This window comes from Rhincodon typus, chromosome 5 (genome assembly GCF_021869965.1).
Source record: "Rhincodon typus isolate 14 chromosome 5, sRhiTyp1.1, whole genome shotgun sequence".
Taxonomy (NCBI): domain Eukaryota; kingdom Metazoa; phylum Chordata; class Chondrichthyes; order Orectolobiformes; family Rhincodontidae; genus Rhincodon; species Rhincodon typus.
The window spans coordinates 4209374-4223320 of NC_063336.1; the positions used below are offsets into that span (position 1 = coordinate 4209374).

The following is a 13947-nucleotide window of genomic DNA, read 5'->3' on the forward strand; positions in this document are numbered from 1 at the left end:
CCTCTTCGACCTGTTTGTTTCCTCTCCACCTATCCTCTCCTCTATCCCTCTTCTATCCGCCTCCCACTCTCTCCCTATTTATTTCAGAACCCCCTTCCCCTCCCCCTTTTCTGATGAAGGGTCAAGGCCGAAACGTCAGCCTCTCTGCTCCTATGATGCTGCTTAACCTGCTGTGTTCAGCCAGCCCTGCACCTTGTTGTCATGGGTTTGGAAGGTGCTGTCTGAGGAGCTTTTGGTGAGCGTTGGTGGAGGAGGGAGTGGATGCTTGTGGATGTAGTGCCAAACAAGTGGGCTGCTTAGTTCTGGATGGTGTCAAGCTTCTTGAGTGTTATGGGAGCTGCACTCATCCAGGCAAGTGGGGAGTATTCCATCACCCTCCTGACTTGTGCCTTGTAGATGGTGGACAGGCTTTGAGGAGTCAGGCGGTGAGTTATTCACTGTAGTATTCTTAGATTCTGACCTGCTCTTATAGCCACTGTTTATATGGTGAGTCCAGTTGAGTTTCTGGTCAATGATAACCCTCAGGATGTTGATAGTGGTGGACTAGGTGATGATAACACTGTGTTGAATGCCAAGGGGCGGTGGTTAGATTGTCTCTTCTTGGTGATGGTCATAGCTTGGCATTTGTGAGGCACGAATGTTATTTGCCACTTGTCAGCCCGACCCTGGATGTCATCCAGATCTTGGCATTTATTGCAAATCCTGGCATTTATTGCAAAAGGACTAGATTACACAAGTAAAGAAGTGTTGTTACAATTATATAAAGCATTGGTGAGAGCACAACTGGAGTATTGTCTGGTTTTGGTCTCCTTACTTGAGCAAGAATGTGGTGACACTAGAGGCAGTTCAGAGGAGGTTCAGTAGATTGACTCTAAGGATGAAAGAGCCATTGTACAAGGACTGGTTGTATAGCTTGGGCTTGTACTTGCTGGAGTTCAGAATGAGAGGAGATCTAATTGAGGTATTTACAATGCTAAAGGAGTTGATGAGGTAGACATCGAACATATGTTTCCCCCTTGTGGGATGGTCTTGAACAAGATGTTATAGATATAGAGTGGGGGGGTGGGTGGGTAAGTTCAAAACTGAGATGAGAGGAAACTGTTTCTCTCAGAAGGTTGCGCATCTGTAGAACTCACTGCCCCAGAGTGCAGTGGGGACAGCCAGTCAACAGATTCAAGAAAGCAATAGATATGTTTCTGGTGAAAAGAGGGATAAAAGACCATACAGAGCAGGTAGGAGAGTTGAATTAAGATCAGGATAAAGATCAACCAGGATCGTTTTAAATGGCGGAGTAGGCACGAAGGGCTGAATTGCCTACTACCGCTCTTAATTCCTGTGTAGTTTGATGTCTGACAGTTATGGGTGTACGTCAAACAAATTATCTTGGCAGAAAATTGGTTGGGTGCTTGAGGAAGATTAAGTCTGCAAGACTTGAGGAAAGAAGGGGAATGTGCCTGACTAGATTGCCTGATTTGTTTGGAGCAAGGACTTCATATGGCAAATAACCTTCTTTGAAGCTTATTTTTGGTACTTATTCATGGTATGTAAACATCACTAAGGCAGCATTTACTGCCTGTCCTTAATTGCCCTTTAGAAAGTGGTGAGCTGCTCTGGTTCCACCTGATGTAGCCCGTATCCACAATTATGTTAAGTTGGAAGTTCAAGGATTTTGACCCAGTAACATTGGAGGAATGGCGATATATTTCATTGATGTAATGACGATATAGTCAGGATGGTGAGTGTCTTGAAGAGAATTTTTGCTGCTGTTTTTCTAGATGGTGGTGGTTGTGGATTTGGAAGGCACTGTCCCAAGGCCACCAGATTTCTGCAGTGCTTTTAGTTTATTCATTCACAGGATATGGGCGTCTCTGGCTAGACTAGCATATTTTCTTTATATTGCCCAGAGGGCAGTTGAGAGTCAACCACACTGCTTTGGGTCTGGAGTCCCATGTAGGCCAGACCAGGTAAGGGTGACAGATTTTCTTCCCTAATGCATATTATTTAACCCATGGTTTCATGGTCATTGTTAGGCCTTGATTCCAGATTCTTTATTGAATTCAAATTCCACCATCTGCCATGGCAGGATTTGAACCCAAATCCCCAAAACATAGCTGAGTTTCTGGATTAATAGTCTAGCGATAATACCAATGGGCCAATGTTACTGAGCTTTGAGAATGAAGTGGATATTATAGATTGAATCAGAGATAGTAGGAACTGCAGATGCTGGAGAATCCGAGACAACAAGGTGCAGGGCTGGATGAACACAGCAGGCCAAGCAGCATCATAGGAGTAGAGAGGCTGACGTTTCGGGCCTAGACCCTTCATCAGAAAAGGGGGAGGGGAAGGGGGTTTTGAAATAAATAGGGAGAGAGTGGGAGGCGGATAGAGGAGAGGATAGGTGGAGAGGAAACAAACAGGTCGAAGAGGCGGGGATGGAGCCAGGAAAGGTGAGTGTAGGTAGGGAGTTAGGAAGGGGATAGGTCAGTCCAGGGAGGACGGACAGGTCAAGGGGGCGGGATGAGGTTGGTCGGTAGGAGATGGAGGTGCGGCTTGAGGTGGGAGGAGGGGATAGGTGGGAGGAAGAACAGGTTAGGGAGGCAGGGACGAGCTGGACTGGTTTTGGGATGCGGGTGGCATCGTTGTGGCACTGCAGGAGGCCCAGGATGGACATGTCGTCTGAGGAATGGGAGGGGGAGTTGAAATGGTTCGCGACTGGGAGGTGCAGTTGTTTGTTGAAGGGTCTAGGCCCGAAACGTCAGCCTCTCTGCTCCTATGATGCTGCTTGGCCTGCTGTGTTCATCCAGCCCTGCACCTTGTTGTCTTGGATATTATAGATGTTGTGCCAATCAAGCAGGTTGTTTTCTTCTAGATAGTGTTGAGATTCTTGAGTGTTGTTGGAGCTTCCTTCAAAGCAAGTGGAGAGTATTCAATCACACTACTGACTTATGCGTTGAAGATTATGGACAGGCTTTGGGAAGGGGGTCAGGAGGTGAGATCTTTGCAGTATTCCAAGCCTTACTTTGGTAACCACTATTTATTTAGTGAATGGAGTTGAGTTTCTGGTCATTAGTAACCCTGAGGATTTTGAAAGTGGAGCATTCAGTGATGGTAACAGCATTGAATGACAGTGGTTATATTTGTTTTTTATTGGAGATAATCATTGCCTGGCATTTGTAATATTCACACTACACTTGCCACTTTACACCTAAGCCTCGATATTGTACATTCCTTTTGCCTTTGAACATGGACTGTTTTGGTATCTGAAGTTGCGGAGGCTGCTGAACATCGTACAATCTTGGCGAACATTCCCACTTCCCACCTAATGTTGGAGGGAGGTCATTGAAGCAGCAAAAGATGGCTGAGTCAAGCACACTACCATGAGGAACTCCTGCAGAGATATCCTGGAGTTGAGATGACTGACCTCCAATAATCACACCATCTTTCTATGTCAGAGATAGTAAGAACTGCTGATGCTGGAGTCAGCGATAACAGTGTGGAGCTGGAGGGGCACAGCTTGTCAGGCAGCATCAGAGGAGCAGTAAAGTTGACGTTTTGTGCCATGTATGACTCCAGCCAGCAGAGAGTTTTCCATCTGGTGTCCACGATTCCAGTTTTGCTAGAGCTCCTTGATGCCACACTCTGTCAAATGCAGACTTGATGTCAGGGACTATCATTTTTCACCACACCTCTGGAATTCAGCTGTTTTGACCATGTTTGAACCAAGGCTGCAATGAGGGCAGGAGCTGAGTGGTCCTGTCGGAATCCATACTGGGCATCACTGAGCAAGTCATTGCTAAGCAGGTGCTGCTTGATAGCGCTGTTGATGACACCTTCCTTTGCTTCGCTGATGATCGAGAGTACACTGATAAAAACTAGAAGAACTGCAGATGCTGTAAATCAGGAACAAAAACGAAGTTGCTGGAAAAGCTCAACAGCTCTGGCAGCATCTGAGAAGAATAATCAGAGTTAACGTTTTGGGTCTGGTGACCCTTCCTCGGAACTGATGGTAGGTGGGAAAACATCAGTTTATATGCAAAAAATAGGGAGGGGTGAGGAGTAGTGAGTAAACGATAGGATAGAGCCTAAAGAGAGAGAAGAACAGTTGGACAGACAATGGAGTTGATAATGATCAGGCTGGGAGGGTGAATGGTTGTTAACGGGGACTATTAGTGACTAATAACAGGTGATGTGTAATAGCAGGCTATGTGATAACAAGGCCTGGTGTGTTGGGTAGGGGGCTGGGACATGGGAGAGTTTAAGCCCTAAAAGTATTGAACTCAATATTGAGTCCGGAGGGCCCCCAAGTGGAAAATGAGGTGTTATTCTTCCAGCTTGCATTGAGCTTCGCTGGAACGCTGTAGCAAGCCAGAGACTGAGATGTTGACCAGGGAACAGGGTGGTACGTTAAAGTGGCAGGCAATGGGTAGTTCAGGGTCCTTCGTTTTTTGCGAACAGAAGGTAAATGTTCTGCAAAGCGGTCATCCAGTCTACACTTCGTTTCCCCAATGTAGAGGAGACCACATTGTGAGCAGCGAATGCAGTAGACTAGATTCTGGGAAATGCAGGTGAAGTGTTTCTTCACATGGAAGGTATGTTTGGGTCCTTGGATACTGGGGAGGGAGGAGGTAAATGGCAGGTGTTGCACCTTCGCTGGTTGCAGGGGAAGGTGCCGTGGGGCTGTAGGGCGTGAAGGAAGTGTGGGAAGGAAGGAATCCCCGGAGGGAATGGTCCCCACTGAAGGCAGGCAAGGGAAGGGAGGGAATATGCGTCTGGTGGTGTATCTCGTTGGAGGTGGTAGAAATGGCATCTGATCTTTTGGATGCGGATGCTGGTGGGATGGTAGGTAAGGACAAGGGGAACCCTATCGCCGTTGCAGGAGGGAAGTGAGGGCGGAAGTGCGGGAGATGGGTCAGACCTAGTTGGGGGCCCTTTCGACAATGGTGCTGGGGAATCCTCAGTTGAGGAAGAAGGTGGACATTTCGGATGCTGCCTTGTCCAAGTTGGCCTCGTTTGAACATAAACGACGGAGACGGAGGAACTGAGAGAATGGGATGAAGTTTTTTTACAGGAAGCAGGGTTTAAGGATGTATAGTCCAGGCCAGAGTAGACTCATAATTGTCCAGGTTGGAATTCCCCTGCTTTTTGTGTACAAGACATACCTGGACAATTTTCTACATTATTGGATAGATGCAAGTGTTGTAACTGGACTGGAACAGCTTAGCTAGGTATGTGCAAGTTCTGGAGCATGTGTCTTTAGTATTATAACCAGAATGTTATCATGGCTCATACCATTTGTAGTATTCGGTATCTCCAACCATTTCTTAGTATACATGGAGTGAATCAAATTAGCTGGAGACTGATATCTGTGATAGTGGGGATCACTGGAGGAGGTTGAGATGGATTATCCACTTGGTACTTTTGGCAGAAGACTGTTGGGAATGTGTCAGCCCTCTATTTTGCCTTGATGTGCTGGGCTCTTCCATCATTGACTATCAGAATATTTGTGGTGTCTTCTCCAGTGAGTTGTTTTAATAATCCACATTCAGTAATGACTGGATGCGGCAGGAATGCAGAGCTTTCATCTGATCCATTGATTGTGAAATTGTTTAATTCTGTCTGTCACTTGCTGTTTATGTTGTTTGGTATTCTCTCTCTCCAACAGCATTGCACCACTCTGCAGTTCCACTTCATCCACCACTCATTCACTGTGCTACGAAGAACTTTTTTTTTCCTTTCAGGCATCAAGGCACACAAGATGCAACAACTCAGAGATACCCATGGCTGTCTGGAAGGTTCCTCCCTGCTCCTTCCCTTTGAATGCATCCCCATCTCCTGTCACATATTCACCGTCCTTTCTCACCTTCAGGTCTCCAGTGCTGAAAGTTCTGCACTCAAAGGTCTCAGCTTTATCCGTCTCTGTTCCCACTTTCATAAATTTCAGGCAAGACAAGATTTCGAACTCTTCTTCTGTTTTCTTTGCCTCTGTGCCCATTCCTTTGGACAAGAGTCCTCGCTGTGTCCCACAGGCCCCTTTACCTACCCCCAATACTCTCTCTCCACTTGGACTCCTCCATCTGGCCTTCTGCCTGCACGCGACCTGTTCGTTGAGAACTGTCAATGTGATATTGGTTGCCTCAATTTCTCAGCACCTACCCCCCCCCCCCCACCAAACGCCAACACTTCTTCCGACCTATCTTCTTCGTTCCCCCCCCCAACTCAATGCGCTCAGATCCAACCCTGACTTTTATTAAGCCAACCGATAACTGTGGTGCTGTTGCAGTCTGGCGTACTGACCTTTACATTGCAGAGGCTGCGCGCAAGCTCTCGGATACCTCCTATCTCCCCACCACGGAACGTCAGGCCATTGTATTAACTATGGTCGCTAACGTCATTTCATTCTGGTGATCATCCAACCCCTGCCCCGTCACGGCCTCCAAGCTGATAGTATCCCAACTCTTGCACAGCTTGCTTCTACCTCCTTCCGAAAATCCACAAACAGAACTGCCCCAGGCAGACCCATTGTTTCCGCCTGCTCATGCCCCACAGAACTTATCTCTTCCTATCTTGACTCGGTCTTTTCTCCCCGGTCCATACTCTACCCACTTACATCCATGATTCCTCTGATACTTTACGTCAAAGGCTGTTCCTGCAACCTTCGGGTGGCATCGTTGTGGCACTGCAGGAGGCCCAGGATGGACATGTCGTCTGAGGAATGGGAGGGGGAGTTGAACTGGTTCGCAACTGGGAGGTGCAGTTATTTAGTGCTAACTGAGCGTAGGTGTTCTACAAAGCGGTCCCCAAGCCTCCGCTTGGTTTCCCTGATGTAGAGGAGGCAACACCGGGAACAGCGGATACAGTATACCACATTAGCAGATGTACAGGTGAACGTCTGCTTGATGTGGAAAGTCTTCTTTGGGGGTGAGGGGGGAGCTGTAGGAGCAGGTGTAGCACTTCCTGCAGTTGCAGGGAAAAGTGCCGGGTGTGGTGGGGCTGGAGGGGTGTGTGGAGCGGACAAGGGAGTCACAGAGAGAGTGGTCCCTCCGGAAAGCAGATAAGGGTGGGGAGGGAAAAATGTCTTTGGTGGTGGGGTCGGATTGCAGATGGCGGAAGTGTCGGAGGATGATGTGTTGGATCCACAGGTTGGTGGAGTGGTACGTGAGGTCGAGGGGGATTCTGTTTTGGTTGTTATTGCAGGAAGGGGGTGAGAGATGAGATGCGGGAGACATGGTCGAGGGCGTTCTCGAGCACTGGTCGGGGGTGGGGGGGCGATGTTGCGCTCCTTGAAAAACGAGGACATCTGAGATGTTCGGGAGTGGAGGTGAAGGATTTGGGAATCGGGGATGGCATTTTTGCAGGAAGGTGGGTGGGAGGAGGTGTATTCTAGGTAGCTGTGGGAGTTGGTGGGCTTGAAATGGATATCAGTTTCCAGGTAGTTAGAAACAGAGTGTTCCAGGAAGGAGAGAGAGGTAGCCATTTTCCTATGTGTTAGGTATGACTCCAACCACCGGAGCGTTTGCGCCCGATACCCATTGATTCCAGTTTTGCTAGTGCTTCTTGATGCCACACTCAGTCGAATGCAGCCTTGATACCAAGGGTTGTCACTCTCACCTCGCCTCTGGAATTCAGCTCTTTTGTCCATGTTTGAACCAAGGCTGTAAGGAGGCCAAGAGCTGAGTGGCCCTGGCGGAACCCAAACTGGGCATCACTGAGCAGGTTATTGCAGAGCAGGTCGTGCTTGATAGCACTGTTGATGACTCCTTCCTTCACTTTACTGGTGTTTGAGAGTAAACTGATCGGGCGGTAATTGGCTGGGTTGGATTTGTCCTGCTTTTTATGTACAGGACACAATTGGGCAATTGTCCACATTGTCAAGTAGATACCAGTGTTACAACTGGAACAGCTTGGCTAAGGGGAACGGCAAGTTCTGGAGCACAAGTCTTAAGTACTGTTGCCGGAATGTTGTCAGGGCCGGTAGCCTTTGCAGTATAAAGTCTCTCCAACCGTTTCCTGATATCACGTGGAGTGAATCAAATTGGCTGAAGACTGGTATCTGTAACGTTGGGGACCACTGGAGGAGGCAGAGGTGGATCATCCAATCAGCACTTTTGGCTGAAGATTGCTGCGAATGCTTCAGCCTTATCTTTTGCACTGATGTCCTGGGCTCTTCCACCATTGAGGACAGGGACATTGTGGAGACTCCTCCTCCAGTGAGTTGTTTAATTGTCCACCACCATTCATGACTGGATGTGGCAGGACTGTAGAGCTTAGATCTGATCCGTTGGTTGTGGGATCACTTAGCTCTGTCTATCACTTGCTGCTTTCACTGTTTGGCGTACACGTAGTCTTGGTTGGTGGCTTCACCAGGTTGATACCTCATCTTCAGGTATGCCTGGTGCTGCTTCTGGCATGCCCACCTGCACTCTTCATTGAACCAGGGTTGATCCCCTGGCTTGATGGTAATGGTTGAGTGGGGGATATGCTGGGCCATGAGGTTACAGATTGTGTTGGAGTACAAATCTGCTGCTGTTGATGGCCCACAGCGCCTCATGGATGCCCAGTCTTGAGTTGCTAGATCTGTGCAACATCAGTCCCATTTAGTACTGTGATAGTGCCACACAACACAATGGAGGTTATTCTCAATGTGAAGGTGGGAATTCATCTCCACAAGGACTGTGTGATGGTCACTTTTACTGATACTGTCATGGACAGATGCAACTGCAGCTGGCAGATTAGTAAGGATGAGGTCAAGTATGTTTTCCCTATTGTTAGTTCCCTCACCACCTGCCGCAGACCCAGTCTAGCAGCTATGTCGTTTAGGACCCGACCAGCTTGATCAGTAGTACTGCTGCCGAGCCACTCTTGGTGGTGGGCATTGAAAGCCCCAACCAAGGGTGCATTTTGTGCCCTTGCCATCCTTGGTGCTTCCTCTGAGTGTTGCTCAACATTGAGGAGTACTGATTGATCAGCTGAAGGAGGATGGTATGTGGTAATCAGCAAGGAGTTTCCTTGCCCATGTTTAACTTGAAGGCATGAGACTTCATGCGGTCCGGAGTCAGTGTTGAGGACTCCTAGAGCAACATCCTCCCGAATGTATACCACTGTGCCGCCCCCTGTGCTGGATCTGTCCTGCTGGTGAGACAGGACATTATCCAAGGATAGTGATGGTGGTGTCTGGGACATTGTTTGTAAGGTATGATTCTGTGAGTATGACTATGTCAGGCTGTTGCTTGAGTAGTCTGTGAGACAGCTCTCCCAATTTTGGCACTAACCCCTAGATGTTAGCGAGGTGGACTTTGCATGGTCGACAGGGCTGTTTCTGCCATTATCTTTTCCAGTGCCTAGGTCGATGCCAGGTGATCCATCCAGTTTCTTTTCTTTGAGTCTTTGTAGTGACTGGTACAACTGAGTGGCTTGCTAGGCCATTTCAGAGGGCAGTTGAGAGGCGACCACATTGCTGTGGGTCTGGAGTTACATGTAGGCCAGACCAGGTGAGGGTGGCAGATTTCCTTCGGTGAACCAGATGGGTTTTTCCGATAATCGGCAATGATTTCATGGTGATGAGTAGATTCTTAATTACAGACTTCTTTTTTAATTCCAATTCCACCATCTGCCGTGGTGGGCTTTGAACGCAGATTCCCAGAACATCAGCTGGGTTTCTGGATTTATAGTCTAGTGATAATGTCACATCGCCTACCCCTTTACAATGACCATCCCTTGTTTCTAAGTTCTAACCATCTGGCCTCATTTGATGACCCCTTGAGAATATACTCTCTAAGCATTATTGTAATGTCCTCCCTTATCAAAAGGGCAATCCCCCCCCTCCTCTTTTACTTGTATTTCTGTCACGCCTGTAGCTTCTGTATCCTGGAACATTGAGCTGCCAGTCCTACCTTTCTCTTGGCTATGTTTCTGTTATGGCTGTAATATCCCAGTCCCCAGAGCCCGTCCGTGCTCTGAGCTCATCTGCCTTACTTGTCATGCCTCATGCATTGAAATAAATGCACTTTAAACCAGAAGTCTTTTCACTCCCTTTACTGTGCCCCTGGGTAGCCTGAATAGTAAACTTGCTGTCAATGGCTAATGTATTTTCCCCTGACTTGATGGCTCTCTTATTCAGAATCCAACCCTGTGCCAAACTAGTTTGGGTGCTGTTGCTGTCAGTTCACACTTAATATAGTTAAGTATCGCAGTTCAACTTCTGTGGGAATGCTGATAATCTAGAGGATTTATCTTTGTCAAATACGATGACTACAAACAGCACTTATGTTGACATTTTCTACCCAACAACATTTTCTGGTAATGGCAAAATAAATTAAGTATACTATTAAAAGTGGAAAGAGCATAGGAACAACCCCAGAACTGAAACCAAATGTCACACACAAGCTAGAACTGTCCATACAAGCAAGTGTCTCCTGTAAGGGTCATTATTCCAACACCTCTAAGGAGACATGTGTTAAACCAACTGGGCAACTTTTCATTGTGGCATTGTAAGAATGAAAGAGATAACCAGAAGCTGTTTTTAGTGGCCAAGGATTGACTTTGAAATTGAGGACAAAAAATATGTGGAGCTTGCACAAGAGTTCACAACCTACCTCCATTCGAGCATTACATCCATGGAATAGTTGGAAAGGCCATGGCAAAGAATCTGCATTGACTACAGTGGATCTTTATGAAGGGTGAATGCTTTTCATAGTGTTTGACACACACACTAAATGCCCTGAAATTACCATCATGAAGATGACATCTTCAGACAAAATCATTGAAAGATAGTGAGGTTTGGTTGTCCAGAACAACTTGTTAGTGATAATAGTCCACAGTTTATATCAAAGAGTTTAAGAACTATCTAAAGCCGAATGGAATTCAAGATATCTGATCAGCCTCTGATCAGCCAGTCACAAATATTTTGGCAGAAAAGTTTGCACAGTGAATAAAACATTCCTCAATTGTAACTCGAGAGCAAGGATCATTACCCAAAAGGTAGAGACAATCTTTGTTAACATAGCAGAACACAACCCACTCAATGACTAAAGGTTTTCGGCATTGGTGGCACAGTAATTATCAGTGCTGCCTCACAGCGCCAGGGACTCTGGTTCAATTCCAGCGTTGGGTGACTGTCTATGTGGAGTATGCATTTCCCCCTGTGGCTTTTTGTTTGGTGCTCTAATTTCCTCCCTAGGTCTAACTATGTGCAAGTTAGTTGGATTGGCCATGGTAAATTGTGTCGTAGTGTTCATGATGTGTAGGCTAGAGGTGGGTTAGGTATCGTAAATGTGGGGATAGGACTGGGGGCTGGGTTTGGGTGAGATCCTCTTCACAGGATCAGTGCAGACTTGATGAGCTGAATGACCTCTTTCCACGTTGTAGAGATTCTGTGATTCATTGACTGAAGGATCTCTAGCATTGCTCATGATAAAACAACGGATTTGTTGACACTACCCATGATAAGAGACTATGTGGACAGGAAGTGATAGAAGCAGGTTTTCTACTAGGAGAACAGGCCAAATGCTGCATTTTCCACCAGATTCAGGAAGAGTTGGTGAGGAATTACACCACTGTCCAGAAATGCATACCAGCCATGACTGTAGCACAGACTGGACCGGTCTCGTCCACTATACAGATGAAGATGACGTGGTACGGCAAAGACGTGCTGATCAACTCAAAGCTCCTGCAGTTTAACACTTAAGTCTCCCAGTCCTTCTTGGAGTATAAAGATAACCTGAGGTTAGGGTGTTGGCTGACTGGTGAGCAAATCGCAATCCTGGGATATTTAACTTGTATTCTCAGTTCAGTATTCTGTGAAAACCACAATCCTTAATCATTTTGTATTTGGCCTGAAGAAACATAGAAAATAGGAACTGGAGTAGCCCATTTGGCCCTTTGAGTGTGCTCTGCCATTCAGTATGGTCATCACTGAGTGCCCTGTTCCCGCTTTTTCCACATTGCTTTCATCTCTTTAGCCTAAGAACTATATCAATGTTATGCTTCAAAACATTCAATGTTTAAATGAGCATCGCATGTTTGTCTTTCAAGGAGGCATTTATTTAAGGTATTAGTAAAGAACCAGAAGGGCCACGAGAATAATTTATTTTGTGCAGTAAGTTATGATCTGAAATGCAAAGCCTGCAAAGGGTATTGATATGGATTCTATAATTTTCAACAGGAAATTTGATAAATGCATTAAAAATTTAGTAGGATAGAACTAACTGATCAGCTGCTTCAGAGAGTACAATGGGGGAAGTAACCCTTGGGTCGATGCTGAGTCGCTTCTCATTCTGTTTGTGGAGAATAAACTCAAAACTAAATAATATGTAGTCATGGGTGAAATTTAAACTTTGCTGTGTGTTTCAGACTTTGAAAAATGAGTCAAGATGGTATTTCGCCACATGTTAGTGGCTCTGTTCTGTTTGATTCACTTGGTTTATCACCGGAGAAAAGATTGGGCAAAATACGCAGAAGCACTGTCGGAATGCTGGCCTTGCAAGAGACAATAAAGGAAAAACAGGTATTTTTTAATTAGTACTAGACATACATAACCTATGGCAGGTTTTTAAAGTTTTTTATTGCAGATATAAAGAATCTTTATGTACATAACATGGATACTGAAGAAGTTTTGTACAGTCTTTACATATCAAGAAAAACAAACATTGGAACCTGACTTTCCCTGCAGTTGCAAAAACCAAAGGCACTTTCTTATGCAGGATACTAGTTACAAACATTTGAGGTAATGAGAGGGTCTGATAACTAAATGGGCCACCGTTGTAATTTGGCAGAAAGACCTTTTTAAATGATGGTCTTCTGTCACTGTGCCTTGGCAGCAGCTGCCCCAAGTTTTATTGCATCCCTTAGCGTTATAATTCTGGACCTTTTGAATGTGCCAGTCTGCAACACTTGGTCATGGGTGACTTTTTGCTTTGGAAGATCTAGTTTCAAGCAGATCATGAGCGCCTTTCACCGAGGTAGATGGTCTTCCAAACGTCGTTGATATTTATTTGTATCGATGTATGCTCCAGGAAGCAGACCATAGGGAAAAGCATCCTGAGGTGTAGAGCTGCTTGGGACAAGTGTCAACAAAATCCCCTCGTAAATCATAGAATGCCTGTAGATTGTATGTTCAAAATGGCCTCTCTGACCCACCCACCCAGACCCACCTCCACCTTATCCCTATTACCCTGTATTTACCCTAGCTAAACCACCCAGTCTGCACATTCCTGGACACTACAGAGCAATTCGGTATGTCCAATCCGTCTAACTTGCACATCTTTGGACTGTGGAACGAAACCCGAGCACCCAGTAGAAACCCAGACAGACACAAGGAGAGCATACAAATTCCACGCAGACTGGAATTGAACCCTGGTCCCTGATGCTGTGAGACAGCAATGCTAGCCACTGTGCCACTGTACTGCCTTGCATCTCACTCCTGCAACATGCCTACGCAAATAAGGTCTGAAGGAGATGTGTGACAGTGTCTTTTCCCTTGCAGCCACTGCAAGGATGGAGGGCGGCGGCACAGAGTCCGGGCCTACATGAAGGATCTCACAGGTTGTGCCGTTTTCACCACCAGCCAAGCTACATTTTTGTGTTAGAAAGTTCTGACAATGATGCATTCTGTCAATTAAAAAGATATTCTGTTCTATGTTCTATTCTTTTCTGGTCTGGTCTGGTCTGGTCGAATGCCTTGGACAATCTGTGCGGGGAACCAACCGACAGGATTAACCCTCTCCTTTTCCTGCAGGTCTTAAGGACACTGTGTTAACAACTGCCTGATGGACATATGGTCAGAATTTTTCCATAATGGACAGGTGATATGGAACGGTCCATCTTTTTGGAGTGTTCCACGGCAACGAAGCCAGGCCTATCCTCTAACACTGGGACAGGTAGAACCTCAGCACATAGAGATACTGAGACAACAAGGTGCAGGGCTGGATGAACACAGCAGGCCAAGCAGCA

The 13947-nt window shown here is 46.4% G+C and overlaps 1 protein-coding gene across 1 annotated transcript in view; it reads left to right on the forward strand.

The window, feature by feature from the left end:
* The window catches only part of LOC109930964 (dynein axonemal heavy chain 8-like), a 2199840-nt gene that overhangs the window by 1157475 nt on the left and 1028418 nt on the right, over nucleotides 1–13947 (forward strand). Inside the window, 1 exon segment of the mRNA XM_048596622.1 lies at nucleotides 12349–12502. Coding sequence (XP_048452579.1) covers nucleotides 12359–12502 — 144 coding nt within the window. The 5' untranslated portion in view covers nucleotides 12349–12358.